This window comes from Myotis brandtii, unplaced genomic scaffold (assembly GCF_000412655.1).
Source record: "Myotis brandtii unplaced genomic scaffold, ASM41265v1 scaffold123, whole genome shotgun sequence".
Taxonomy (NCBI): domain Eukaryota; kingdom Metazoa; phylum Chordata; class Mammalia; order Chiroptera; family Vespertilionidae; genus Myotis; species Myotis brandtii.
Genome location: NW_005354291.1, coordinates 1,186,024 through 1,210,171, shown reverse-complemented (window position 1 = coordinate 1,210,171; position 24,148 = coordinate 1,186,024). Strand labels below are relative to the sequence as shown.

At 42.0% G+C, this 24,148-nt stretch overlaps 1 protein-coding gene across 1 annotated transcript in view; it reads left to right on the top strand.

Annotated features, from left to right (window-relative positions):
• Positions 1-12,285: 12,285 nt before the first annotated feature.
• Positions 12,286-24,148, top strand: part of CEP85L (centrosomal protein 85kDa-like) — a 135,699-nt gene continuing 123,836 nt past the window's right edge. Inside the window, exons 1-2 of the mRNA XM_014533915.1 lie at positions 12,286-12,324; positions 14,884-15,029. Coding sequence (XP_014389401.1) covers positions 12,286-12,324; positions 14,884-15,029 — 185 coding nt within the window. The remainder of the gene's footprint in view (positions 12,325-14,883; positions 15,030-24,148) is intronic.

The following is a 24,148-nucleotide window of genomic DNA, read 5'->3' as shown; positions in this document are numbered from 1 at the left end:
CCACCAGAGGGCTCCAGCTTCTGGCTCTGATGACGCTACCACTTCCCTTTGTCCTTTCAGCCCAGGGTGACATTGGCCTCCTGCTTTTGCTAATGTCTGGATTGTTTTATTGTCCTCTCTTAGGTGTTCCTTCAGTTTCGCTGCTAGATAATCAATTCACTGTATTAGTTTCCCTCTCTTTGAAAGACCCAGGGGAGTTTCTGTTTTTCTGACTGGATCCTAACTAATACTGCCCTCTTACACTTGTTATTACCCTCCTCACTAATTCAGACCCTGGTCATCCCTCACCTATACTTCTGTATTGTTGCCGCCTACCTCATCTTCACGCCTCCCATCCTTTCTCCCTTAAGTTATCTTCCTCAAATCTACTGTAGTGATGCGTCTAGAATACATATATGATCTTGCCCCTGTCATGGTTAAATACCTTCCATGATTCCATGTACATCCAAGATAAAATCTAGATCTGTGCTGTCCAATAAGGTGGACACTAGCTACACGTGGCTATTGAACACTTGAAATGTGGCCAGTCAGAATTTTTCCTGATTTTTTCTTTCTGTTTTTTTTAAAAATTCTTTATTGTTGAAAGTATTACATATGCCTCCTTTTTCCCCCATTGACCTCTCTCAGCCTGCTCCCACCCCCCCAGCACATGCCCTCACCCCCCTAGTGTCTGTGTCCATTGGTTATGCATATATGCATGCATACAAGTCCTTTGATTGATCTCTTACTCCCTCCCCCCTCCCCTGCCTTGCCTCTGAGGTTTGATGGTCTGTTCAATGCTTCTATGTCTCTGGATCTATTTTTGTTCATCAGTTTATGTTGTTCATTATATTTATTCCACAAATGAGTGAGATCATGTGATACTTATCTTTCTCTGGCTGACTTATTTCACTTAGCATAATGCTCTCCAGGTCTATCCAGGATGTTGCAAATGGTAAGAATTCTTTCTCTTTTACAGCAGTGTAGTATTCCATTGTGTAGATGTGCCACAGTTTTTTAATCTCCTCATCTGCTGATGGGCACTTATGTTGTTTCCAATTCTTAGCTATTGTGAATTGTGCTGCTATGAACATTGGGATGCATATATTCTTTCTGATAGGTGTTTCTGATTTCTTGGGATATATTCCTAGAAGTGGTATTACTGGGTCAAATGAGAGTTCCATTTTTAATTTTTTGAGGAAACTCTATAGTGTTTTCCACAGTGGCTGCACCAGTCTGCATTCCCACCAGCAGTGTACGAGGATTTCTCCATAGCCTCGCCAGCACTTGTTGCTTCTTTCTGTTTTGAAATGTGGTTGTTAGAAACTTTAAAAGTAAATATGTGGCTGGCTCTTTTGGGCAGCACTGATATATGAGACCCAGTAGCCTCACTGCTTTTCACTTTAAGCTCTAGGAAATACAGGCAGGTGCATGCTGGCCCTGAGCCCTCAAGCTCCCACCCCCCAGATCAGTTAGTGTCACATTCCAGCCACTAGGGGTCATGCTCTTCCCCACCAGGAGAGGAAAGGCATGCTGAGGAGGGTCCAGAGCAAACAACAGGTGCTGGGTTGGAGGGTGAAATGCTCCAGGAGAAGGCCTAGAATATTGGACATTAAAAATCCTCCTTTCTTCATGAAAGATCTTTCTGGAACCTCCCCTTAGCCTTTGATTCTTCCTTTGGATAGTTGTTGATGCTCTCAGATCACCCACTCACCCCATGGCTGGTGGAGTTAGAGAAGCAGATCCTTCCCTCGCTTCCCTCTACCAGGGCAGGGCTGCACACTCAAATGCATGGCCCTGCACGGCTCATCAGCTTCAAACACGATGTGCTACTGATAAAACTCCGGGGTCTGTGATCTCACCCGAGAGCCTAACGTGGAAGTATGATGAAAAAAGGGGGGGGGTATTTAAGGTTTCAGGTATCTTGAACTTGATGATGCAGAGGCACATCTAATGCACCCCATGCTGTGCCCTGTCTCTGGGCCTTTGTTCCTGTGCCCTCTGCCTCTTCTCTTACTCTTCCCTCTCTCTGCTGACTCCACTTGTTCTAAAAGATGCATTCAGATGTACTTTGGGAATGCTCTTCTGATCCCTGCATATAGCACCAATATTGGGTTTATCACAGCATATTTTACTGATTTGTTCATACGTTTCTCCCCCTCATTGGACTGTGTCTTAATAGTACCAACCATGCTTTCTTCATCTTTGACTCCAGTGCCTGGCCACAGCGGGTGATCAGTAAATATTAAATGAGTAAATAGATTTCGGGATGGGTGAGTGGTTGAGTGGATGATGGATGCTTTTCTGAGGTTCCCCACAGTACCTGACACAATGCCTTACACATATTTTTTGGATCAATAAGTAACACCATTTGATTCATTGAAAGTTGGGTTCCAAGATATGCTCATTAAACTAAGCTACAGGACTGAAATGAAAACCAGATTGTTGGCCTTGCTGCCAGTACTGTTGTATGTCAGGAATATCCCCAGATTTGGATTAAGTTTGGGGCCAATTTAGAGGCAGACCCAGACAAATATGGAAGAGGCAGATTGTTAGAGTGGGTAGCTCCCAGGGTTCCAGCAGGACAAACAGTCCATTAGCCAATTTACACATTTCTCCATTAAGGATTACATTCATTATTATCATTTTAATCCTGAATTTAATACTAGTGTACCTGACAGGCTTGACTCGAGAATTGGAAACCTGAGTGATTGTTAACACTCATGATTATTTGCCAGGTTTTATTAAGTCATTTACTCTCTCTACGTCTGTTTGTCTAAAACCCGGACAACAGTACTTACTCTTCCTATTTCACCTGGTTGTGGTGAGACAAAATGGATTAGGAATGTCAAGAGGTTTGGAAACTATAAGTTGTTATACAAATGTTGGGCATTATAATTATATCTCACATTATTTCTTAATTCCTCATGAGATTGAGAAGGAAATAGTGGAATAAGAGCATAATTTGATGGAAACAATTACAGATTCAATTATGACTTAGCTCAGGCTACCCGTCCCAATAGTTCTTTAACCTATATTAACTTTAAATCTATTTTTATTACAAACAAATCTCTCTTTCCATAGATCCCGATCTTTCTTTCTGTCATGTTGGCAGCTGTGATATCAGAAATGAGAGATACAGGTCCTTCTCTCAATACTGTCAATTAGATGCAATTGATACACCCCCAGATCTCACCAGCTGAAAAACAGAGCATTCCTCCTTTAATATCCAAATTGTAATAAAACCCCATTTCACGGACAAAAAGGAGTATTTATTTATTTATTTATTTATTTATTTATTGGCTTTACCTCTCCGTGGTTTCTGGCCACCCTGGAGGAAGGTGTGCATCTGTTGAATCCTGCCTCTACGGAGCCCCACGAATCCTCCAGCACAAACTGGGTCTGGCTTCTCCAGCCCCCCTGGTCCCCTGTGCCTGTTGCTCTGAGCAGAAACTCTGGTTGCTCCCTTCAGTCCTCACAGCCCAGCAAAAACCAGACGGTGGTGGGGATCAACAGGCACCCCACGTAAAGAGCAACAGGCGCTGCTGCTGGAAGGGGGCTCCTGGGGTCCTCTGCCCAGACCAGTCTCAGAGCCAGGGAAGCTTCCATCGGGCTTCTACATGGAGAAGCCGGGTCAACCGCCACCAAGCCTCACTGAAGAGCATGTCAGGCCGCTCCTTCCCTTGGAGTCCAGTCTCAGGAAGGGCGGTGCCCTTCTTTCTGCATCCAGGACCTCCTTCCCACCCAGGATGACTGACAGTGGGGGTAGCCATGTCCTTCAAAAGACTGGGCTTTCTCCAGAGTCCAGACAAAGCACTCAAGTGGCTGGATATATGTTTCCCAGTCTTAAATGTCACCATGTGTAGGACACCAGTTGTGAACCTGGAGAGGCCTGGTCCGTGCCTGGCCCACTCCTTCTCCTGGTCTGCCTGAGCTCTCAGAGGACCGTGCAGGAATGATCAGGCTGCCTCTCCCTCCTGCTGTGAGTCAGATTCATAGCCTCCTCTGGGTACATATTGGACATGAAGACACGCAAATAACTGCAAGGAACTATAAGAATCTTCAAGGACAGTCCAATCTCTACCCTAAATTTCCTAACTCCCTTCTGTAACTTGGTAAAGTAAAACAACTCATGAAACATACCCTTCGTTTTTATTACTATGCAGAATATTTAACATCTCACGTTGCAATTTCTTCATTTTAATGATAATTTAATACTTTTTTCAAAACAATGGGTGGATTTTTTTCTCTCCACGTGATGGTTAGTTTTATGTGTCCACTCAACTGGGCTAAGGGACACCCAGATAGCTGGTAAAACGTTATTTCTGGGTGTGTCTCAGAGTGTCTCCAGGAGAGATCAGCATTTGAATGAGTAACTGAAGAAAGAGCATTAGCCTCCCCAATATGGGTGGGCACCATCCAATCAGTTGAGGGCCTGAAAAGAACAAAAAGGCTGAGGAAGATTGAATTCAGCCTCTCTCTGCTAGAGTTGAGACAGCCATGTCCTCCTGCTCTCGGATAGACATTGGACCTGGGGCTCCTGGTTCTCAGGCCTTTGGACTCAGATCAGGAATTACACCATCAGTCTCTGGATTCACACTAAATTGCATAGCGGTTTTCCTGGTTCTCAAGTTTGCAGAAAGCAGATGGTGAGACTTCTTGGCTTCTATAGTCCTATGAGCCAGTTGCAATCATAAATCTCGTCTAAATTATATCTCTATATATATCCTGTTGGTTCTGTTCCTCTGGAGAATCCTGACTCATACATTCCATATTTGTAATAAATAAATGGCCCATTCTACCAATTCTTTTCCATGAATGGAAAAGTGTTACATAGACAGATAATTGCTAGCAGCTTTAATAGCGTTAATTAGTGTTCCTCCAACTTTCAAGAATAAATTAAAACCTGTCTTTGGGTGATGATCACACAGTGCAATATACAGATGATGTATTATAAAATTGTACACTTGAAACTCACGTAATTTTATTAAACAATGTCACCCCAATAAATTTAATTAGAAAACCTCAGTCTCTACCATAATCCAACAGTTATCCATTCATCCATTCAACAAATACTTTTAAAAACCTACTATGTGGCCAGCACTGCTTTAGGCATTGTGGATGCAGCAATGAACAAAGCAAAATCCCTGCTTTCAGGGTGTTCTGTGTTTCATTCTGATGAGGGGAAGCAGTGAATAAACAAATAACACTAGAATGTATCAACTGATGATATGTGTTTAAAAGGAATAAAAAGTACAGTAAGGGATAAAGAATGGCAGTGGGAGGATATTTTCAGAAAGGTAAAAAGGGAAGGATTTTCCGGTAAGAATACACTCAAGCAGAGTCCTGAATCAAGGGGAGGGGTATGACAGAAACTGCTAATAACACTCCAGTATCCTTTATCCTCTTATTGACTTTAATAACAGAACCTTCAGAGTCTTTGCTAAGCAAATAAATGGTGTTTGTACTGACTACATTTCCCAGCTTTCCTTGCAAACTATGTGTGCCATCGACTAATTTTTGGCCAATTGGACATGAGCAGAAGTGATGTGTGTAATTTCTAGGTCATGTCCGTAAGGACACTTACCCTTTCCCTGAAAACTGGGAGATGGTGACAATGGAGCATCCTCGGAGGCCACATTGTGAGACGCAGAGCTGCCCTGTCACCCCTGCACCTTCACATGAGAGAGAGATAAAATTCTGTTCGGAATTAAGTAACTGTGTTTTGCTGTAGTAGCTTAGCTTGTAGCTCAGCTAATTCAAAGAACAAGCAGAGTGGATATCTAGGGAGGCCCTTTCTAAGTAGAGAGAATCGTGTCTGAAAAGGCAATACAGTAGGAACATACTAGAAATGTTCGAGGAACAACAGAGATGTCAGTCAGGTTGGAGTAGAGTAGTAGATGAGATTAAAAAAACTATCAGAGGATAGTTCCTGGGACACCTTTGGACCTTCATTTAGGGCCTGGGATTTGGCTCTTGTGAACTGTGGATGTCCTGTTGGTGCAAAGGAATGACATTATGTGACTTCTGTTTTAAAAAGATCATTATCGCATAGAACAAGCAGGCAAGGGTGGAAATGCAGAAAGACTACTTTGGAGGTTATCGTAATAGTCCAGGCAAGATATCATGGGGACTTGTTCTCCAGTGTTAATGGTGAACATGCTTACAGTGTCTTTCTAAAGTAGAGATGCTTGGCCCGGCCAGTGTAGCTCAGCAGTTGAGTGTCGACCCAGGAACCAAGAGGCCACCAGTTTGATTCCCAGTCATGGCACATGCCCAGGTGGCGGGCTCAGTCCCCTGTGATATTTCTCTCTCATCGATGTTTCTAGCTCCCTTCCTCTCTCACTAAAAATTCAATTAAAACATATTTTAAAAAATAAAATAGAGATGCTTGGATATGCTGATGGATTGTAATTGAGAGAAAGAGAGAAGTAAGGGTGATGAGCATAGAAGGAAAGAAGATTGGCACGGGAATTAGAAAATTACAGGTGAAAGGCTGGGGGTAGGGTAGGAAGTGGGACTTATATTTTCTTTGCTCATGAGCTTCATATGACCATCTTCTCTCCACATAATTTTAATTAATTTTATTTAAGCCTCTACCAATCAGACTCTACAGAATAAACTACACCCTCTACCTCTCCTCTGCATGATATTCCAGTGTGTCTTCCTGACCTTATTCTAAGCATTACTATGCCCATTCATCTACTTGGGGATATATTCCGTGTCAGCAGAAGATAGTGATCTCTGAGTGACATGCCTCGATGATCTCCTCTCTTGAAAGCACTCAGGGAAAGAGAAAAATGAGAACAGGGATATAGAATCCATATTGAAGATATGCACTGTAATTGGAGAAATGATGGGAGGTTGCAATACTGATGAAGGTCAGGAGGGAGGAGAGATCTCAACTCTGGGACTGTGAGAAACAGTGAAAATAGAGCCGTGGGAGGCAAAGAGCAGGCATCAGTGGTATCAGAGACTGCAGTGAACCAAGGGAGAGGGCGGGATGGTGACGGTTCACGCTGGGGCAGAGCAAGCAGCAGTCTGAAGTGGTGTAATCTGTAGGTGTCCTGTAAGTCGCTAGAATGAGGTAATCTTGAAAAAGTCGCCCCAAGGGAACTGTCATACTTTTAAAGATCAGATAATATATTAGATTTAGACTCATTTAGGAAAACATGGCAAATGTTAGCCTAATCCTCTGTCCAAGGCTGTATTAATAACTTGATGTAACAAGCCCTTCTTCATTTCCAGGGGGGAAATTTTTCAAAATTATTCATGACAGTCTCAAGCCATTTAGGGTCACCCAAAGTCTAACTCCAGGGATGGCTTTTATTTTTTATTTGCTAAGAGGATGTTTCCTGGATGGACAGTCATTGAAACTGGAGCAGGATATTCTTGAAGCCACTCCAGAAATTGCAAAATATCCAGCACTATACTAGGCATTATAAAGCAAACAAGAAGGGATATATGTTTTAAACCAAGTGAGTGACAGGTTGAAAGCATGTTTACTCAAGAGGTGCCTTCTTAATTACAATTTCCAATTGTATTTATAGCTAACAATCAAATTTGACATGAAAATTTATATGACTAAAATCTCAGCATTGTTTATATATAAGTTTCTATTTGACCAGGTTTCTAGGGTACATAGGAAATATGATCAAAATGTTCATATTTTATAAGTTCAAAACCATAGAAAACTCCAGTCTGTTTCTATATTTAACTGTCCATTAACAAAATAAAAAATAGAGAAGCCAAAGTGGTTGCTTCAAAATATAAGTACACCTGCTATTGACTTTATGTCATTGCCATCTTCTTCTCCACCACCACCACCACCATCATTATCATTACCACCACCCACAATTGGTAAACACTTATAAAGTGTTCACAATGTCTAAGGTAATGAACTGGAAAGAGGAAAATTAAAAGACTGTAAGGTATAATTACTTCTTTCAAAGAGCTTAGGATTCAGTTGGAGACAGAAGACACAACAGAAAAGTAAAGGACAGCTAGGTTATGCCGCCAAATAACCTCCATATTTTGGAGGATTATAACCACAAAGGTTACTTCTGACTCCTCCTACGTGATCACCACAGATTGATATGGGAGTTTTGCTCATTATGGTCACTCATGAACCCAGGATCATGAGGGCTGTGCACTGACATTTACTTTTACAGTCACTGAAGCAGGAGAAAGGGAAGGTGATGGATCACCCAATGGCTATTAGAGATTCCTCCTAGATGTTACTCTTGTCACTTCTGCTTATATGTCCTGTCTAAAGCAAGTGCATCTCCACACCTAAGTTCAAAGGAATGAGAAAATGTGATTGTACCACATGTTATAAGAACTATAAATATTTTAGTGAACAACACAAATGTCAAACACAAAATACAGGGTGGGCAAAAGTAAGTGTACAATTGTGAGTGTACAAAGCACAGAGCTTATTATTGTATTATTATTTATTAATGATTGTATTATTTTCTATAGGAACAACTGGAAACCAGTTTTACCCCACTCTGTATACATATTAAGAATCATATGCATTGAGTCTACATGCTGTAGAAGTTTAGAGGGGAGAGTGAGCAATACAATCTGGGATATTAATTAACTCACACACTCATTTATTAATCTTTTATTCAATGTACATTTATAGAGCATTTTCTAGCACTAAGTACTCTTCTAAGCCATGGTCATACAGCATTAAACAAAACTGGCAAATCTCTGTCTTCCTAAAGATTATCTCCTCGTAGGGCTTGAAGGATGAGAGGATTTAGAAAATTCTACAAGGAGGAACATTTTAAGCATAGGGATTCCAGTTTGTTTCACATGAAACCAGAAAAACACTAGAAGTAAAAGAGAGGTAAAATTACTTTATGAATATAATTTAACTTCCATGTAATTAAGAGCCATTGATAGACACCATAATCCCATAGTTAAAAAAAGAAATTGTTTGAATAACATAGAATTACCATGGGTGTTTAAAATTAATAATTAAAATTAATTAAATGGAATATTTTTAATCACTCTATTATTAATAGATTATATGTGAAATACAATGGTTTAGCTATGTTTCATTGGCAATTTGCTTTTTAACATGTTTTCATTTCTAGAAATGTTTTGTTAATGGGATAATCTGAATAATGATTATTATAATTATCCCTCCCATATTTCTAAGGATTTAGTCATCCTTTGAAGACCCTCAGAAACCTTAAAAGTTTTTGAATTTTTGCATACCTACAGAATATGTTATCATCTTAGAAAAAAATGTACTGGAATTCTGAAGGAGGCTAAAGTAAAAACAAACTTAGAGCTGCTAAAATCATGAAAACAAGATAAAATATATTTTTTAGTTCATTTTTTACCTAGTAGCTGTTTTGAGGCCCTCACTAAATTCTAGACTTAGGTAGCTGAAAAACTTTGTTATTAAAAATACCATCAAGCTACAAATGAATGAACACAAAGAGGTAATATCACCTAAAATGAGCAATCTTCTTCTGTGGGAGAGGATATCAAGATCTTCACTTGTAAACATTTTTAGAGGATGAAAGCTTCTAAATGATTTATGGGAACAAAGATACCATCTCACGCCTGTTAGGATGACTACTATAAAAAAAACATACAAATAGAAAAAAGCAAGTGTTGAAGAATTGGAATGCTGTATGCTGTTGTTGGGAATGTAGAATGGTGTAGCCACTATGGAAAATGGTATGGCAGTTTCTCAAAACATTTAAAAAAGCATTACCCACATGACCTAGCAATTTCAGCTGGGGTATACTCAAAACAGTGGAGCAGGGACCGAAAAGCTATCTGTACACACATGTTCATATCAGCACTATTCACAATCGCCAAATGGCAGAAACTACCCAAGTGTCCATCAAAAAATGGATGGAATAAACAAAGTGTGATATATTCATACAATGGACTATTATTCAACCTTTAAAAAAGAAAAAGGAAATTTTGACCCATGCTAAAACATAAATGCACCTTGAAGACATTATGTTAAATGAAATAAGTCAGTCACAAAAAGACAAATACTGTATGATTCCACTTATATGAGGCACATAGAATACTTAAATTCATAGACGAGTGGTTTTCAGGGCCTGGAGGGAGCAGGGGAAGAAGACTTTGTTGTTTAATGGGTACAGCATTTCAGGTTTGCAAGAGGAAAATAGTTCTGGAGATGGCTGGAGGTGATGGCTGCACAACAGTGTGAAGACACTTAATGCCACTAAACTGTACACTTAAAATGGTAATGGTGAAGGTGGTAAATTTTATGTTGTGTGTATTTCATGACAATAAAAGATAATTAAAATATATAAAAAATAAAAACCACAAAAAGAAACTTTAGAAGTTTCAGGCTTTGTAAAATCAGCAGCCACTAACTTTGAGGCATCTCATTCTGTATTTTGCTGAGAGAGTGATTCCCAAATGTGATGCTTACACATTCCCCACCGTCCAACCTTGATGGCTCCGCCTGCTGCTACATTCCCCGAGTTCCTCTCCTAATTAAAATTTCAGTCTGGTAAGATTTGCTGGCTCCTAAAGTGTGATCTATCCATTGTTGACATATCTTGGGATATGGCCAGGCATAACCCAGTTAGCTGCCGTGGGATAGGCAGCCTGGGAGGGGCTGGAGAAACAAGCACCCGGAACAGGTGCCAAGAAAAACATGCAGAATAGGTAGCGGGGCAGGAATGAGCATCAGGATGGCCCATCATCACAAGGTTGCGGGGTGTCCCAACATGGAATCCTGGCAGGTGGTGACGTTCCGAGATCCAACAAGAACAGAGACAGGCAGAAGTCATTGGGAAGGTTGTTAGCAGTTCATTGCTAAGATTATTCCCATAAGGGAGATTGACAAAACTATGGCAGAGCCTCGAGCCTCAAGAGGGTAGAAAATAAGCAGGATAAAAAGGGCAAAATTTGCAGCACTCAGAATCCTAGTTATCAGATCTTGCCACAGAGATGGTCCAGAAAGTGTGACTAAGCCTAACTCCTAGGACGTGGGGCAAAGTTTACATTTCTTTTGCATAAAATCAGGATTGGCTAGAGGCTGAGCAGGGCATGGCTTAGGGCCACGCGGACCATAGGCTAGCCAACTAGTCAACAAGGACTAGTAAAAATAAGTTAAGTAAGTGAGTAAAGAAATAAATAAAATTGAATTATTCATTCTAGAAATACAGAGCTTTGGGAGTTGTTAGTATTCTGAGCAGCTTCTCAAATACAAGGAGACTTTTTTTAAAAAAAGATCCTTTATTAGTAAAGGATCTAGCATCCTGAAGATCACAAAGCATGTCAGAATTTATAAACCTACAACACAAAGAATATCTTGAGTTAGAAGTACTCTAAGCTCTGTGTCTGGGCTAGAAGGAAAAGAAATTGGCAAAACATCTATTCCTAACATTTCTCTGGTATAGTCAATGACTGCTATATGATCCTATCTGATTTAGAAAGATCCTGAGTAGAGAGTAACTGTTGACTCTAGTGAGCAGACTCACAATCAGAAAAGGAATTTTGTATGTTTAAGACATTGTAATTTCTCTCTCTCTCTCTCTCTCTCTCTCTCTCTCTCTCTCCATTCCAAGTCCAGCTGGGAGTATGCACAAAGCCTTGGGCTTCACAGCAGACAGAAAGCAGCTCTAAACAAAGAAATCCTCCCCCATCCTCATCCTTTCCTAGCTTTGGTTAAGTGCCTGCTCCAGATGTCGTAGCCAGAGCCTCCAAAGTGGGCAGTGCTGGCTGGTATTTTATTGAGGAGGAAACTAATTTGGAGTCTAAGTGATGCTCTCAAGCCCTGTGGTCCAGGCAATGGCAGTCCTGAGACAGAGGGGAACTGGGAAGGGATGAAGGAGAATTAGAAAGTCCAGGCCCAGCCCGACAGGAGCTGGCAACAGCAGTCATTGCTGTGTGGCAAGAAGCCCTTCTCTCCGCCATCTGCTCTAGGAAATCTCTGCTCTGGAACTGTAGTTGTCGGGGGGGGGTCCCCCAGTTTAGTCAGCGAAGTCTTTGTTCTTAAAAAATTAGGTAAGATTATAATTGGCAGTATGACAGAGTTGCATGAACTTTACTGATATCTATGGGCGGGGGTGGGGAACAAGTCTTTGTTCTTAAAAAATTAGGTAAGATTATAATTTGCAGGATGACAGAATTGCATGAGCTTTTCTGATATGTATGGGGGAAAAAACAGCCCTCTGGGAACCCCACTTTCCTCAGCATCACAGTTACCCACCCTGTCTTCCAGCATTCAGCCCGGCACCGGTCTCAGTGGCTCAGCAGGTTGGCAGGCTGCTTATAACTGTTCGAGGCCAGACGATGCCGAGAGCCAGGGTCAGCCTTGGAAGAAGAAAGTGGGTAAATAAACCCAGAACTCACAGAAGCTCTAATTCATAACTGACCAAGAATATATCTGTATTAGTTTTCTCTTGCTGCTGTAACATACTAGCTCAAACTCAGTGGCTTAAAACAACACACATCTATTATTCTTAAACCCCTAGAGATCAGAAGTCTGAAATGAGCCTCATTGGGCTAAAATCAAGGTGGGTTTTCCTTTCTGGAGCATCTGGGGGAGAATCCATTTTCTTGTTTTTTTCCACCTTCTAGAGCAGTGGTTCTCAACCTTCCTAATGCCGCAACCCTTTAATATAGTTCCTCATGTTGTGGTGACCCCCAATTTCATTGTTACAAATTGAACATAATTAAAGCATAGTGATTAATCATAAAACAATATGTAATTATATATGTGTTTTCCGATGGTCTTAGGCGACCCCTGTGAAAGGGTCGTTCGACCCCCAAAGGGGTCTCGACCCACAGGTTGAGAACCGCTGTTCTAGAGACTGCCTGCATTCATTAGCTTGTGGCCCCTCCCTTCTTCTAGGCCAACAATGGCTGGTGGAGTCTTTCTGGCCTGCTGTCCACCTTAACCATTAGAGCTCTTAGCATATTAATCAAAGTTGTTTTAAATTCCCGGTCTCATCATTCCAGCATCCCTGCCATGTCTGGTTTTGATGCTTGCTCAGTCCCTGAAAATAGGGCTTTTGTCATTTTTTCTTGATAGCCCGACATGATGTCATGGATAAAAGGAACTGCTGTAGACAGTCCTTTAGTCTCCTGTCCTGTCTCGCTTGACTCCAGGAGAATTTACATTTCATTATGTTTGGAGAGAAATGATTTCTCATCATATACAGGTAGTGTGTGTTTCAGAAACTGAAGGAAAAGGCCTCTTCCCCAGGGCCAGTGGACAGAGCTCCTAAGTCTCAATCCGTTAATGACAATAATGAGTCTTGAGGTCAGTTCAGTGAGTGAGGAGCAGTGGGGCAGGGGCTCAGGGGAGGGAAGGAGGAGAAAGGAAGGAAAGAAGAAAGGAAGGAAGAAATGAAGAAAAAATAAATAGACTGGAATAGAAAATATCAGGGTGCCGCCCATGTTCTAAGGATAAGGATCGTTTCAGTGGTATCTGTGGCCTGTGGTGTAGGATGTATTTTCACAGGAAGCAGTCTGAGCTCTATTCTAGGTGCTCCTGGGGAAGCCCGGGGGTATTTGCACGGAGAGGTTTCCCCTGCAGAAGCGTGGCCCCTAATCCTCACTGAGACAAGTGCATCTGCTTATCTGTGCAGAAGCTATCCAGGGGACTTAGGGAGCCAAGGAGCCGAAAAGAATGGGAATGTGGAGAAAGGGGATAGGAAGAGGTCGAGATGGGAACTCAAGGGGGAAAGAGAAAGTGAAGTGACACTGAGAATATTAACCCTGTTGGACAAGAACAAAAAGACTAGACTCTCAAGTAAGCAGCCAGGAGGATAAGCTCAGGTGCTTCCCTTATGCTTTCCCGGGTGAAAGAACAAAGAGAGAAAACCCAGAAAGCAAAAGCAGAACCAGGCTGTGCTGTGTTTCCTCTTTCTACTGCCTCTGCGCCAGACCTCCAGCAGCTCCCGCCACTGCAGGCACAGGGCACCTGCACCCCGGCTGGACGGCGGGGCCTGCTGGTGTCTACGTGTTGTGACCTTCAGCTGTCCCTGTAGGTTGAAATCCGAGTGGGAGGAAGCGATAGTGACAGGGGACCTGGTCTGAGTGACGGGAAGGGAGGTGGAATGACAACACCGCTGTGGTCGGCCGCACACAGCCCCATGGGTGGTTTCTGTTTAACACTTGCTGAGGACTCGACGTCCTTGACTCAGACTATCAACTCATCACAAATGCAGGGGATACAGCTACTGAGCTCTATTAAACGTGGACTGTGGTCGGCCGCACACAGCCCCATGGGTGGTTTCTGTTAATGCTTGCTGAGGACCCGACGTCCTTGACCCAGACTATCAACTCATCACAAATGCAGGGGCTACAGCTACTGAGCTCTATTAAATGTGGACCGGGTACCTTGAATCCTGTTACATAAAGGATAAAGCTGGGGCTCAGAGGGGTGTAAGAAATTGTGCAGGCTTAGCAAGTGCCATCCTCTGTCCACCACTACAGGGACTCTGCCCTTCAGAACAACCTTTCCTAGGAGGCTGACCCACGCCTCTCGCACAGGGAAAGTGTACCAGCCTATTATGCCCTCGCCTCCCACCAGGTCCCTACTTGGACAAGTGGCTCTTGGAGGATGGAGTGGGTAGGTTACTTTTGGAGGGAGGGTGGGAAGCCCAAGAACAGGTCTTTATTTTTCCCATCAGAATGGGCGTGGCGGGCAGGTGAAGGCAGCCCTCTCTTCCCAATACCTCCTTTCTTATCTTAAATACGGAATGCTTCAAAAGAAAAATAGTATTGTCAATTCGCTCCTATACAAAAATTTACAAACACCTGGTAAAGTATTACATTCACATCCATTTTACGTTCCCCTGGTGTAAATATAATGTCAGTTTACCAGTCACCGATGTTCTTCCTAGTTTTGTTTTCTATTTCTTTTTCTCTTTACGTCCTCAGGTACCCAGTCCTGCCTGGGAGCTGAGCAATGCCCAGAAGATTCTGAGAGTGGCAATGGGCCTACGAGCTCTGGAAAAGACAGCCGCTCTCTGGAGTCCTGCTCACCTGCCTGGTGAAAAGTCCTTAAGAAGAGAACATCTAGAGAGGTAGGGACAAGGAGGGGTGTGCCGACTTCTAGAGGGGCCTGGGTGACACGAGGAGTTTGTGAACTCTTTCAAATGTCTCTCCCACATGACACATGCTCTCTGGGTAAGATTGTGTCATCTGCTCCCACTTAGGAGAAAACAGTAGATTAAACAAAATTAAGCAGAAGTCTTTCCTTCAGGACTTAGTGACTTTAATAAACAAACAGGCATTCTGAGTCCCGGAGTATAAAGTTAGGGGTGTGGTCTGGCTTTGGGGGTGTGGAAGCTCTTTTTGGTGGCCCTTTTAAGAAAAGGAGCACTAGGGGTGGGCCAGATCCTATGAATCTCATTATATGGGTCTCAGAGTGGTCCGGGGAATTGTGGTCCAAGCAGCACAAAGCCAGGAATATAAGTTAGATAGAGAGCTTTGGGGAGACCCATACAGACAAAGCTTATGCCTCCTTAGCTCATGGTCAACCCACCTCCGTATCCTGTCTTTTCTGAAATTTTTATCACTTCTCTTTGTGGGGTGAGGGGCAGCGTCCAAGGGACCATGCTTCAAAAACACTCTTCAGAAACTCTGACCGTGTTTAAACACAAGGTCTTCAGGGTCTTTGGCAGCTAACCTGGCTCTCTTGGGAGGTGCCTGGGCAGGTGCTATTGTCCAAGCTTAGTCCCTTCGTTAGCACTGCTTCCCTTATCCAAACAAAGCAGGGGCTTGGGCCTGGGACTTGTCTGACACACAATGATAAAGAAAGGAAAGTCAGGGGCACTGTGCTGGGGGCTTCAGGGCATTTGTTATTTTTGTTGCTCTTTGATTCATCCTGGACACTGTGCGCAGGCTGAGGCCTCCCAGAAGGTGGGCAGGAAGTGATACTTCCCAAGAGATTGAGCCAACGCCCGGCGGCAGCTTGGCCCCAGAGCAGTAAACTGCAAAACCACTCAGCAGGCAGTTCCATTTGTTTTGCTGGCTTTACCAAAGCTGCTCCTTTCTGATTCATGTGACACCAGTCCGAGTGTGACAACTGCCAAGGATGAACGTGGGCTGCGCGGTGAGCAAACACGGCGGGCGGGTATGTTTCTGATGACATTAACAGCACCACTCTCTTGCGTGTGAACTCATCACGGTTGATTATCCAGAGCAAAAAAGTTTTGCTGTTGATTCTGAAAGCTCATGTTAACACATGTGTGTCTATTTCTAGCTCTAATTTGATTCAATGACAGTATAAGTATCAATAAAATGTGAGATGGCTGGCCTGAAAGGGGAGCACGGAGAACTTAGATTAGCTCTGAAGATTTGCTAAGAGGGACAGGTACTACACACTAAAATAGGTTATTAAGGGAAGTTACGGAATCAGTTTCCCTGGAGATTCTTAAAATAAGACAATGTCTATTCTATGGAAGAAGGTCGCAGGATCCTGACACAAAGAAGTTAGCTTGGTTGGGCTGTCGAGGTTTTCTAACTAAAATCATAGAGACTCTGCTCAAGGTATCTCATACCCATGTGGCCTTTTGATTCCTTAATGCCTTGCTTGATGATGCTATTTCTGTCGGTGAGTTGGAAATTTCATTTTAGGTCAGACTAGCCAGGTGTGAACTTATTATCAGCTCCACAGTACCTGCTTACCACTGTGGTGATTATAAAAATAAGGCAATTATCATTGTTGTTGCTACTACTATCATAATTACTACTGCTAGCTGGCACTTTAGAGCACTCACTATGTGTTAGGCATGGTGTTAGCTCTTTAGACACGTTACCTATTTTCCCCTCATAACATTTAAATGAGTGTCATTTGATCACATTCACAGATGTGTAAGCTGAGCCTTGGAGAAGCTAAGTCGCCTGCTGATCATACAGCAGGACTGAGACCCAGGTCTGCCTGACTCTAATGCCTGTGCTCTAATGTACCACAAGGCGTGGCTCATGTTTTCAAAACCAGATCAGATCACAATGTTGGATCTTACGTACAGTCTCATTTGGCAGCTACGCTCTTCCGTTGGTGCAGAGAATATGCTGGGTTCGCTTTTGGACTTGCCTTCATTTCCACAGACACTTCAGAGGTTCACAAAGAATGACATGTTTTTCACCAGTCCCTGAAATTTAATTGAGATGAGAAAGACCTTCATGATGATTGACAATTTAATATGTTGGGATTCTCATTAGGAAAATAAAAGTTTTGCTGCTGAAAAGTGTTTGAAAATGTAATCCATTCATTTGAGAATACATTCTCAAAGTCCTTTAAAACTCATTGAGGACTTGTCTTGAGGGGGGAAAAACACCCGATGATTATTCAAAACCAAACCTGGTAAATTGGGAGACTAATCAATCCAGTTGTGAAGAACAAGGTGTGAGTGATAAAATTAATAAAATCAAATTTTCTTATGTGAGATTGTGAGATATACAATGATTAGGTACATCCTGTATTTCCATCACAACAAACTTTGGCCCCAACCCTGATGTCCACTAGGGAGTGTGCACAGGGACCTAGTAATGGCTCACCTATTCAATAACTGCTGTCCAAGAAAGGGCCAAAATGATGATCTAAGGGAGATGCATTAATTTAGCAGCTGGTGAACTTTGGAGCAAGACAGATGGTGGAGGTAATGATCTTGCAGGAACTCTTTCCCTTCTCAGCAAGATTGCCAAAAATGTGCTCCTCTGCTATTTTCTCAACTGAGGAGAAAATAAGATGTAGGTTAGTGATGAGCATGACCTTCATAAATTTTTATGCATGTTTTAAATGGGGAAATATTGGTTTCATAATGATAAAACAGTCAAATATTCTTTTGTTAAGACTTCTGAATTTATTCTATTTAAAGTTTTGATTCTGTTTCTGGTATGGTTGATTGTTTGCCACCTACAGCTAAATGTAGCCAAAATCAGACTTATCTTCTGTCCCTGCCCTCCTTACAAATCCTCATCAGATCTGAAGGTTCCTGTTGTTGTCAAAGGCTCCATTCTCCTGCCAGCCTTTTATGTTCCTAACCTTGTCAAACCTTTTCCTTCTATTACTTAGTCCAGAAAAACAGCAATTCCATGACTCCTTGCTCTACAGGGCTTCTCAAAGCCATACACTGTCTTTATTCTCATTGGTGCAGGCTGGATTGGACCTCAGCATCATATGTAGACAACGGGGATAGCTTTTTCTTCTCCCCCTTGAGTTCCTTCCTTATTCAAACCATCCTGACCAGCAACAAGCATTCTTTTCATGACTGGCCTGAAAAAAACTCACTGTCTTGTATGCTCTTGCTGTGGCATCAAACCTTTATTGTCCCTTCCTTTGACCGCTTTCCACCTCTGAGGCATCCACAGACCATTCGGCCTGGCACCTTCCACCAAGTGATGCCACTTCATCCCTTTCCAATACTGTTCAAGATTGCCCCTTGTCATGAGGTTTTCCAGAGTATATGAGGTTTCCATGTTTCGTTACCACAACTCTCAACATCCTTTTATTCCTTAGGCACTGAATTATCGATACAACTAAAGGTCAAAATTAAAAATTTACATGCAATTGTATTTGCATTTCTAGCCTTTTCATAAATTGCTCAAGCTTCTTTTGTGCAAGAGTCAGTCTCAATTTTCTTTTTTTGTCAGTCTCATTTTTCATGCCACACCCAGGCCTTGGGCGGTCCCCCCACACAAGGCAGGTTTCCATTAGTCCCATCCCATGCAAGGGTCATCTTTAAAAATTCCACATTGAAAAACAACTTTGAAGTCAGAAAGTCCTTCCCTGTCCTATGTAACCAAACCTCTCTTGCCAGATTTAACCGCCCACTGAACAACCTGATCTCCTTTGCCGAGCATTTTCTCCACAGGAAATCATTGATTCTAAAGGCCGAGTTTAAAGATAATTCTTTCTTTGTACTGAATCTTATTTATTTAATGTTGTGTGGCAAAGGAGAATTGGAGATTTTTAGAAAGCACTTTCTGTCTAGATAGACAAGTTGTTAAACAATCAACCTGGAATTAAGATGCCTACAAGCTATTTGGCTAGGATATGTTTATTTTTTAAGTACCAGAATTTGATAAGTAGATTCATGTATATCATTTTACCCTCGCAATAATTCTTTGAGATAGATTTTGTTATTCTTATATTATGGGCACTGAAACTGAAGCTCAGCACAGTTAAGCTACACATTCAAGGTAACCAGGCTACACATGGTAGTAGGTAGGACTGGTCCTTAGCCAATTTAACCCTTTCTTGCCGTCTACACCCTGCACTCTCCTAATCTGGAGCTGTTCTATGCCAAGGGCTTCTGGTTAGCACTGAGCCTCTTAATGAGGAAGAGGCAAAGGACCACATTAGCATGACTGACGATGGTGGTGAGGCAAACAGACTCAGGGGGACGTGCCAGGTTGTTCAGATATTACATTTCCATATGCATTTGGAACTATTTCTGAGCATTAATTCAGTTCCATTTTTTAAATCTGTTTATTTATGGGTTAGTACCACACTCTTAGTTATTGAAGCTTTATATTTCAGTATCTGATAGGACTAGCCCCTCCCCCACTACATTGTTCTACATTTTTCTTCTTGTTTTACAATCAGTTTATCTAGTTCAAAACATCATTATGAAAGTTTTGGGATCTTTTTGGTGTCAAATTTATAGATTAAATTAGGGGGAGTTGACATCTTGAAAATATTTTGTGTCTTCCCAGCACAGAACATAGTAGGTTTTTTTCATCTGTGCCAGTGTTCTCTTGTGTCTCCCAGTAGTAGTGTCTTTTGTGTTTTTACTAGATTATACAGGTATATCTCTTTTATCAATTTAAAAATAATCTCCCCCCTCAATTCAGTCTCTGTGTTTCAATGTTGCTTTCTTTTCTTCTCTCTCTCTTTCTCTCTGACTTTCACACAGCACACATGGGCACATATACAGTAGTAACTTCTTCATTCACATGGTCATCAGGGCATTTGAAAGAAATTAAACAAAAAAGTCCTGGACTTTCGCCTGGCTGGTGTGGCTCGGTGGTTGAGCATCGACCTAACCACCAGGAGGTCATGGTTCGATTCCTGGTCAGGACACCTGCCTGGGTTGCGGGCTCAATCCCCAGTGGAGAGTGTGCAGGATGACACCTGCCTGGGTTGCGGGCTCAATCCCCAGTGGAGGGTTTGCAGGATGCAGCCAATCATTGTTTCTCTGTCATCATTGATGTCTCTCTCTCTCTCTCTCTCTCTCTCTCTCTCTCTCTCCCTTTCTCTCTGAAATCAATAATATATATAAAGTCCAGCACCGTCTGCCTGGAAGAACATGGTTGTCATGGGCTTCATGATGGAGGGACTTTGATCTGTTTTGTCCATTGCAGTTTTCCAAGTGCCTAGAATAGTACTCAGCACATAGTGTCTCTCAATAACTATTTAATGAGTAAATAAGTGAAAAATCTAAAACCTGCATCCCTAACTCCTATTGGAACACGTAAGGCCCTTGGTTTGTTTTGCCGTCAGGTGAAACTAACCAGGTTTTTGTTGTAGAAAGTCTGTTGAGAAGAGAAGCAATGATAGAATATAATTATCTTCCTGTGCATGCCATACTGACCTATTTCTCTATTGGAGTATTAACAATAAACTCCCAAAGCTCTATTGAAAATAAATTACCATATTCCTTTCTGCTTCTTATTAGCCAAATCCTTGAAATTCACACTTGCACAATGATGGCTCTAAAATGCGTCCTGACAGATGGATACTCATGAGCTGTCATAAGGCCTATGGAGAAAATCCTGTCAGTATGTTAGTCGGCAATGAACAATCATCATTTTTTGAACCACGTTATAAAGCAAGGCACCAGCTCCCCATCGCTAGAGCATTTCCCAGCGCGTGCAGGAAACACAGTCACATTGTGGTTTCACACGGGAGCTCAGGTTGCCTCTTATGAATATGCATGATGAGGCTGGATCTTGCTGTGGCCACGGGAGTTTTCTTGAGCTTAACTTAACTCCCACAACCCCATTTCCTGCCTATCATTTGAAGACGTTCTTTGAGGAGGTTTGAAAAAGTGAGTTGTTTCTCCAATTTTACTGTTTTATTTCTCTTAAAGATGACAAACTGCACCCTCATTTCTTCTTATTCACTGCGAGTCATGTGCTAGTCTTATTTTATAGATAATATTTTCTACCTCTTCCTCAGAGGGAGATGGGAAAGTTCAAGGAAAACACCCTCTGGAAAGAGGAAAATGCTCCGGTTTGGAGGCATGCATTGGTGCCATTGCTGGGGTCCCAAGAGGCAGTGTTGCCAAGAGGGAATAAACAGATGGCAAATGGTCCTGGCAACGCAGCCTTTACACTGGGCTTTCTTTGTTGTAGAATCAACTGTTATTCTGCTCTGACTGTGAGCTCCATGCACTCCTGAGAATGCAAAACACAAGTTGGAAAGTCTTCCCCAGTATCCACAGAGCAGGTCACTGGATCTGAAGAGCACTTGGCCAGTGGGGAGCTCGCATGCACACTTGCTAATTGTTTTTGCGTGTTGTCCCTGCGAGAGGAAATGGGGGAGGGGAGACTCCTCTAAGCCAAGAGGCAGCCCTCCAGGAGCCCACGTGGTGAACAGCATGTGCTGGGAAATGCCAGCATGTGTTGCTCCTCAACTTGGCACAGCAGACTCAACCCCTGTTTGACAAAATTGACAAAGCAGACAGGGAGCGGTGGGGGTGTTTTCCCTGGACAAAGAGTAATGGGCGAGGAAGTGGCCGGTGGAGGTTGCTATGCAGTTGTTTTGCTGTTGATATGGGAGCGATGCCAGGCAGCACTTAGACTCTGGGAACGTTTTCGTTATTCCATGGAGGTCCCAGCCTTCCCATAGAGAACCCGCGCGAATGCCTTTTCCTTGGAGGACAATAGTTGGGGAGAAGGTGTGCCCCTTTCCGGAGGAGCTGCTCTGCTTTCTCCGCAGTCTGACAGTCCCTTCCTGAGATCTGCTACTCACATCGTCTTGGTCGTCAAAGATGACCCGTTTCTAAAGAGCTATCTGTTGTGTTTGCTTGTTTTTAATGTCAGGCATTCCTTTCCTATATAGCATTCATGCTTTTAAAATTGCTCAGTACCGTTTTGGCATTTGAAGTTCATGATTTAAGAGCTGATGATTTTGCCTCGTTGTTAAATGATGAAATAACAGGGTCAAAGTGAGGTTAGCAGGATTTTAGAATTGCAATGTGACGGAGTCTTTCCTTCTCCTAAAAAAGTGGTGTGGGAAAAGAATGGAAGGAGGGAAGAAAGGAAAGAACCAAGGGAGGGAGAGAGGAAAGGAGAAAAAGCCTACTCAAGGAAGGGTTGACTAGGTGAGATGAGTGACTGAATCCCAGTTTATCTGGGCTAAACTTTCTTATGTGCTCTTCTCGTGTCTTACTTGATTGCTTCAACAGATACCTTTCAAGAGTGTGTTCTGTACCAGGCATATGAACAAAACAGCATATTTGGCTACTGTTTAATAATACAGTCTTTTGATTCTGTCCCCAAAATGTAAATTCTTTTTACATTGTGCATCTCATATTCTGTCTCCACTGCCATTAGAACAATTGGATTACCTGTGACTTGTATTAACATGATTTTGTTTCATGGCAAGTTTATGGGTTATGGTTTCCCTATGACCAGTTATCTTACTCTCTCTTAAGCTGTCCTGGACCACAGAACTTCATTCGAAACCTTAGAAACATGCTGTATGTTCCAAAGTCATGCAAATTTACTTTTCAGGGAAGTTTTTGCAGCCCTCCATTCCTTCCAGGCCCCAGGCCGGATTGCTTCCTCAGCACCTCTCTCAGGAGCTCCCTCTGCTTGTGTCCATCTCCCTCATGGGCTGTTAGTGCCCTGAGGGCGGGGCCTGTGTCTTGTTAATTTCTAAAGTGATGGCAACATAGTTAGCACTTAACAAATATTTGTAGAAAGAGATGAATGTGGCCCAGAACATCTTTGTTTATATATTCTGAACTTTTGGCCTTTTATTTTTATGGAATTGGATTCTAGGAGTGGGTTTGTTGGTAAAAGTCTACATATGTTTTTTTTTTCTACATATGTTTTTAATATTAATAGATGTTACTAGATGGCTTTCTAAAAAATAAGCTAAAGCAACTTTCTCTGATATTTTCACCAGTAATAGGTTTTACTGATCTTTTAAATGTTTGCCAGTGTATAGGTATAAAGTGATATGCCATTGTTTAATTTTCATTTTCCTGGCTATTAACCAGTTTGAATATCTTTATGTGTTTGATGGTGATTTAGATTTGGTGTCGTGTTAATTAACGTTTTGTTCATTTTGACACATAAAAGATTGCATTTATTTCAAAATATATAAAAACAAAAAGTATAAAGTCCTTTCTTACCTAAAAATTCCAATTCCAGGTATGTATCCTACAGAAACACTTGGATATGTAGACAAAACTATATGAATATGCATCCCATTAGATCATTGTTTATAGTAACAATAAATAAAGTTTAATGGCAAGAAAGTAGTTTAATAAATTATGGTGCTTCCTTATTGTGGAAAAGAATGAGGAGTTAAAAAGAACGAGATAGAATATATTTGCATAGTTCTATCCAAAATTACATGCGCATAATTGTAGAAGAAACTGACTTTCTCTTAGGAACTATCAGAAATGAGTGTTTGACTCATACTGCAACAAGCATATAGCAATGATAAAAGCTAGGTCAAACTCCAAAAGATACACTGAGTATTTATAATGTGGGAACTGAGTATTTATAATTTTGGATATGACCATTTCAAGGTGGGAAAGAAAGATAAAAATATATAAAACCCAGTGAGTCAGTTCCCTGGGGGTTCAATTGGTTCTGAAGTGACTAACAAGAGGCACGATTTATTATTTATCAACCATATATTGCCATATGTTATGACTTTCTATCTTATTTTGAACATGTTTCACAAACTCTGATATAATAACTAAGGGTAGTTTACACTTCAGATTGGTATAAGCTGTGTTTGTAGTAAAAACATCAGAGTCCTTATCTATCTTTACAGAGCCTGTCTGTTTCCTTATCCTATATAATAAAACCCTAATATGCAAATCAACAGAAGGGTGGAATGACCGGCGGAACAACCAGTCACTATGATACGCACTGACCACCTGGGGGCAGCTCCTGTGTTGAGCGTCTGCCCTCTGAGAGGGAAGCGACCAGCAGCTGCGACGGGGGGCGG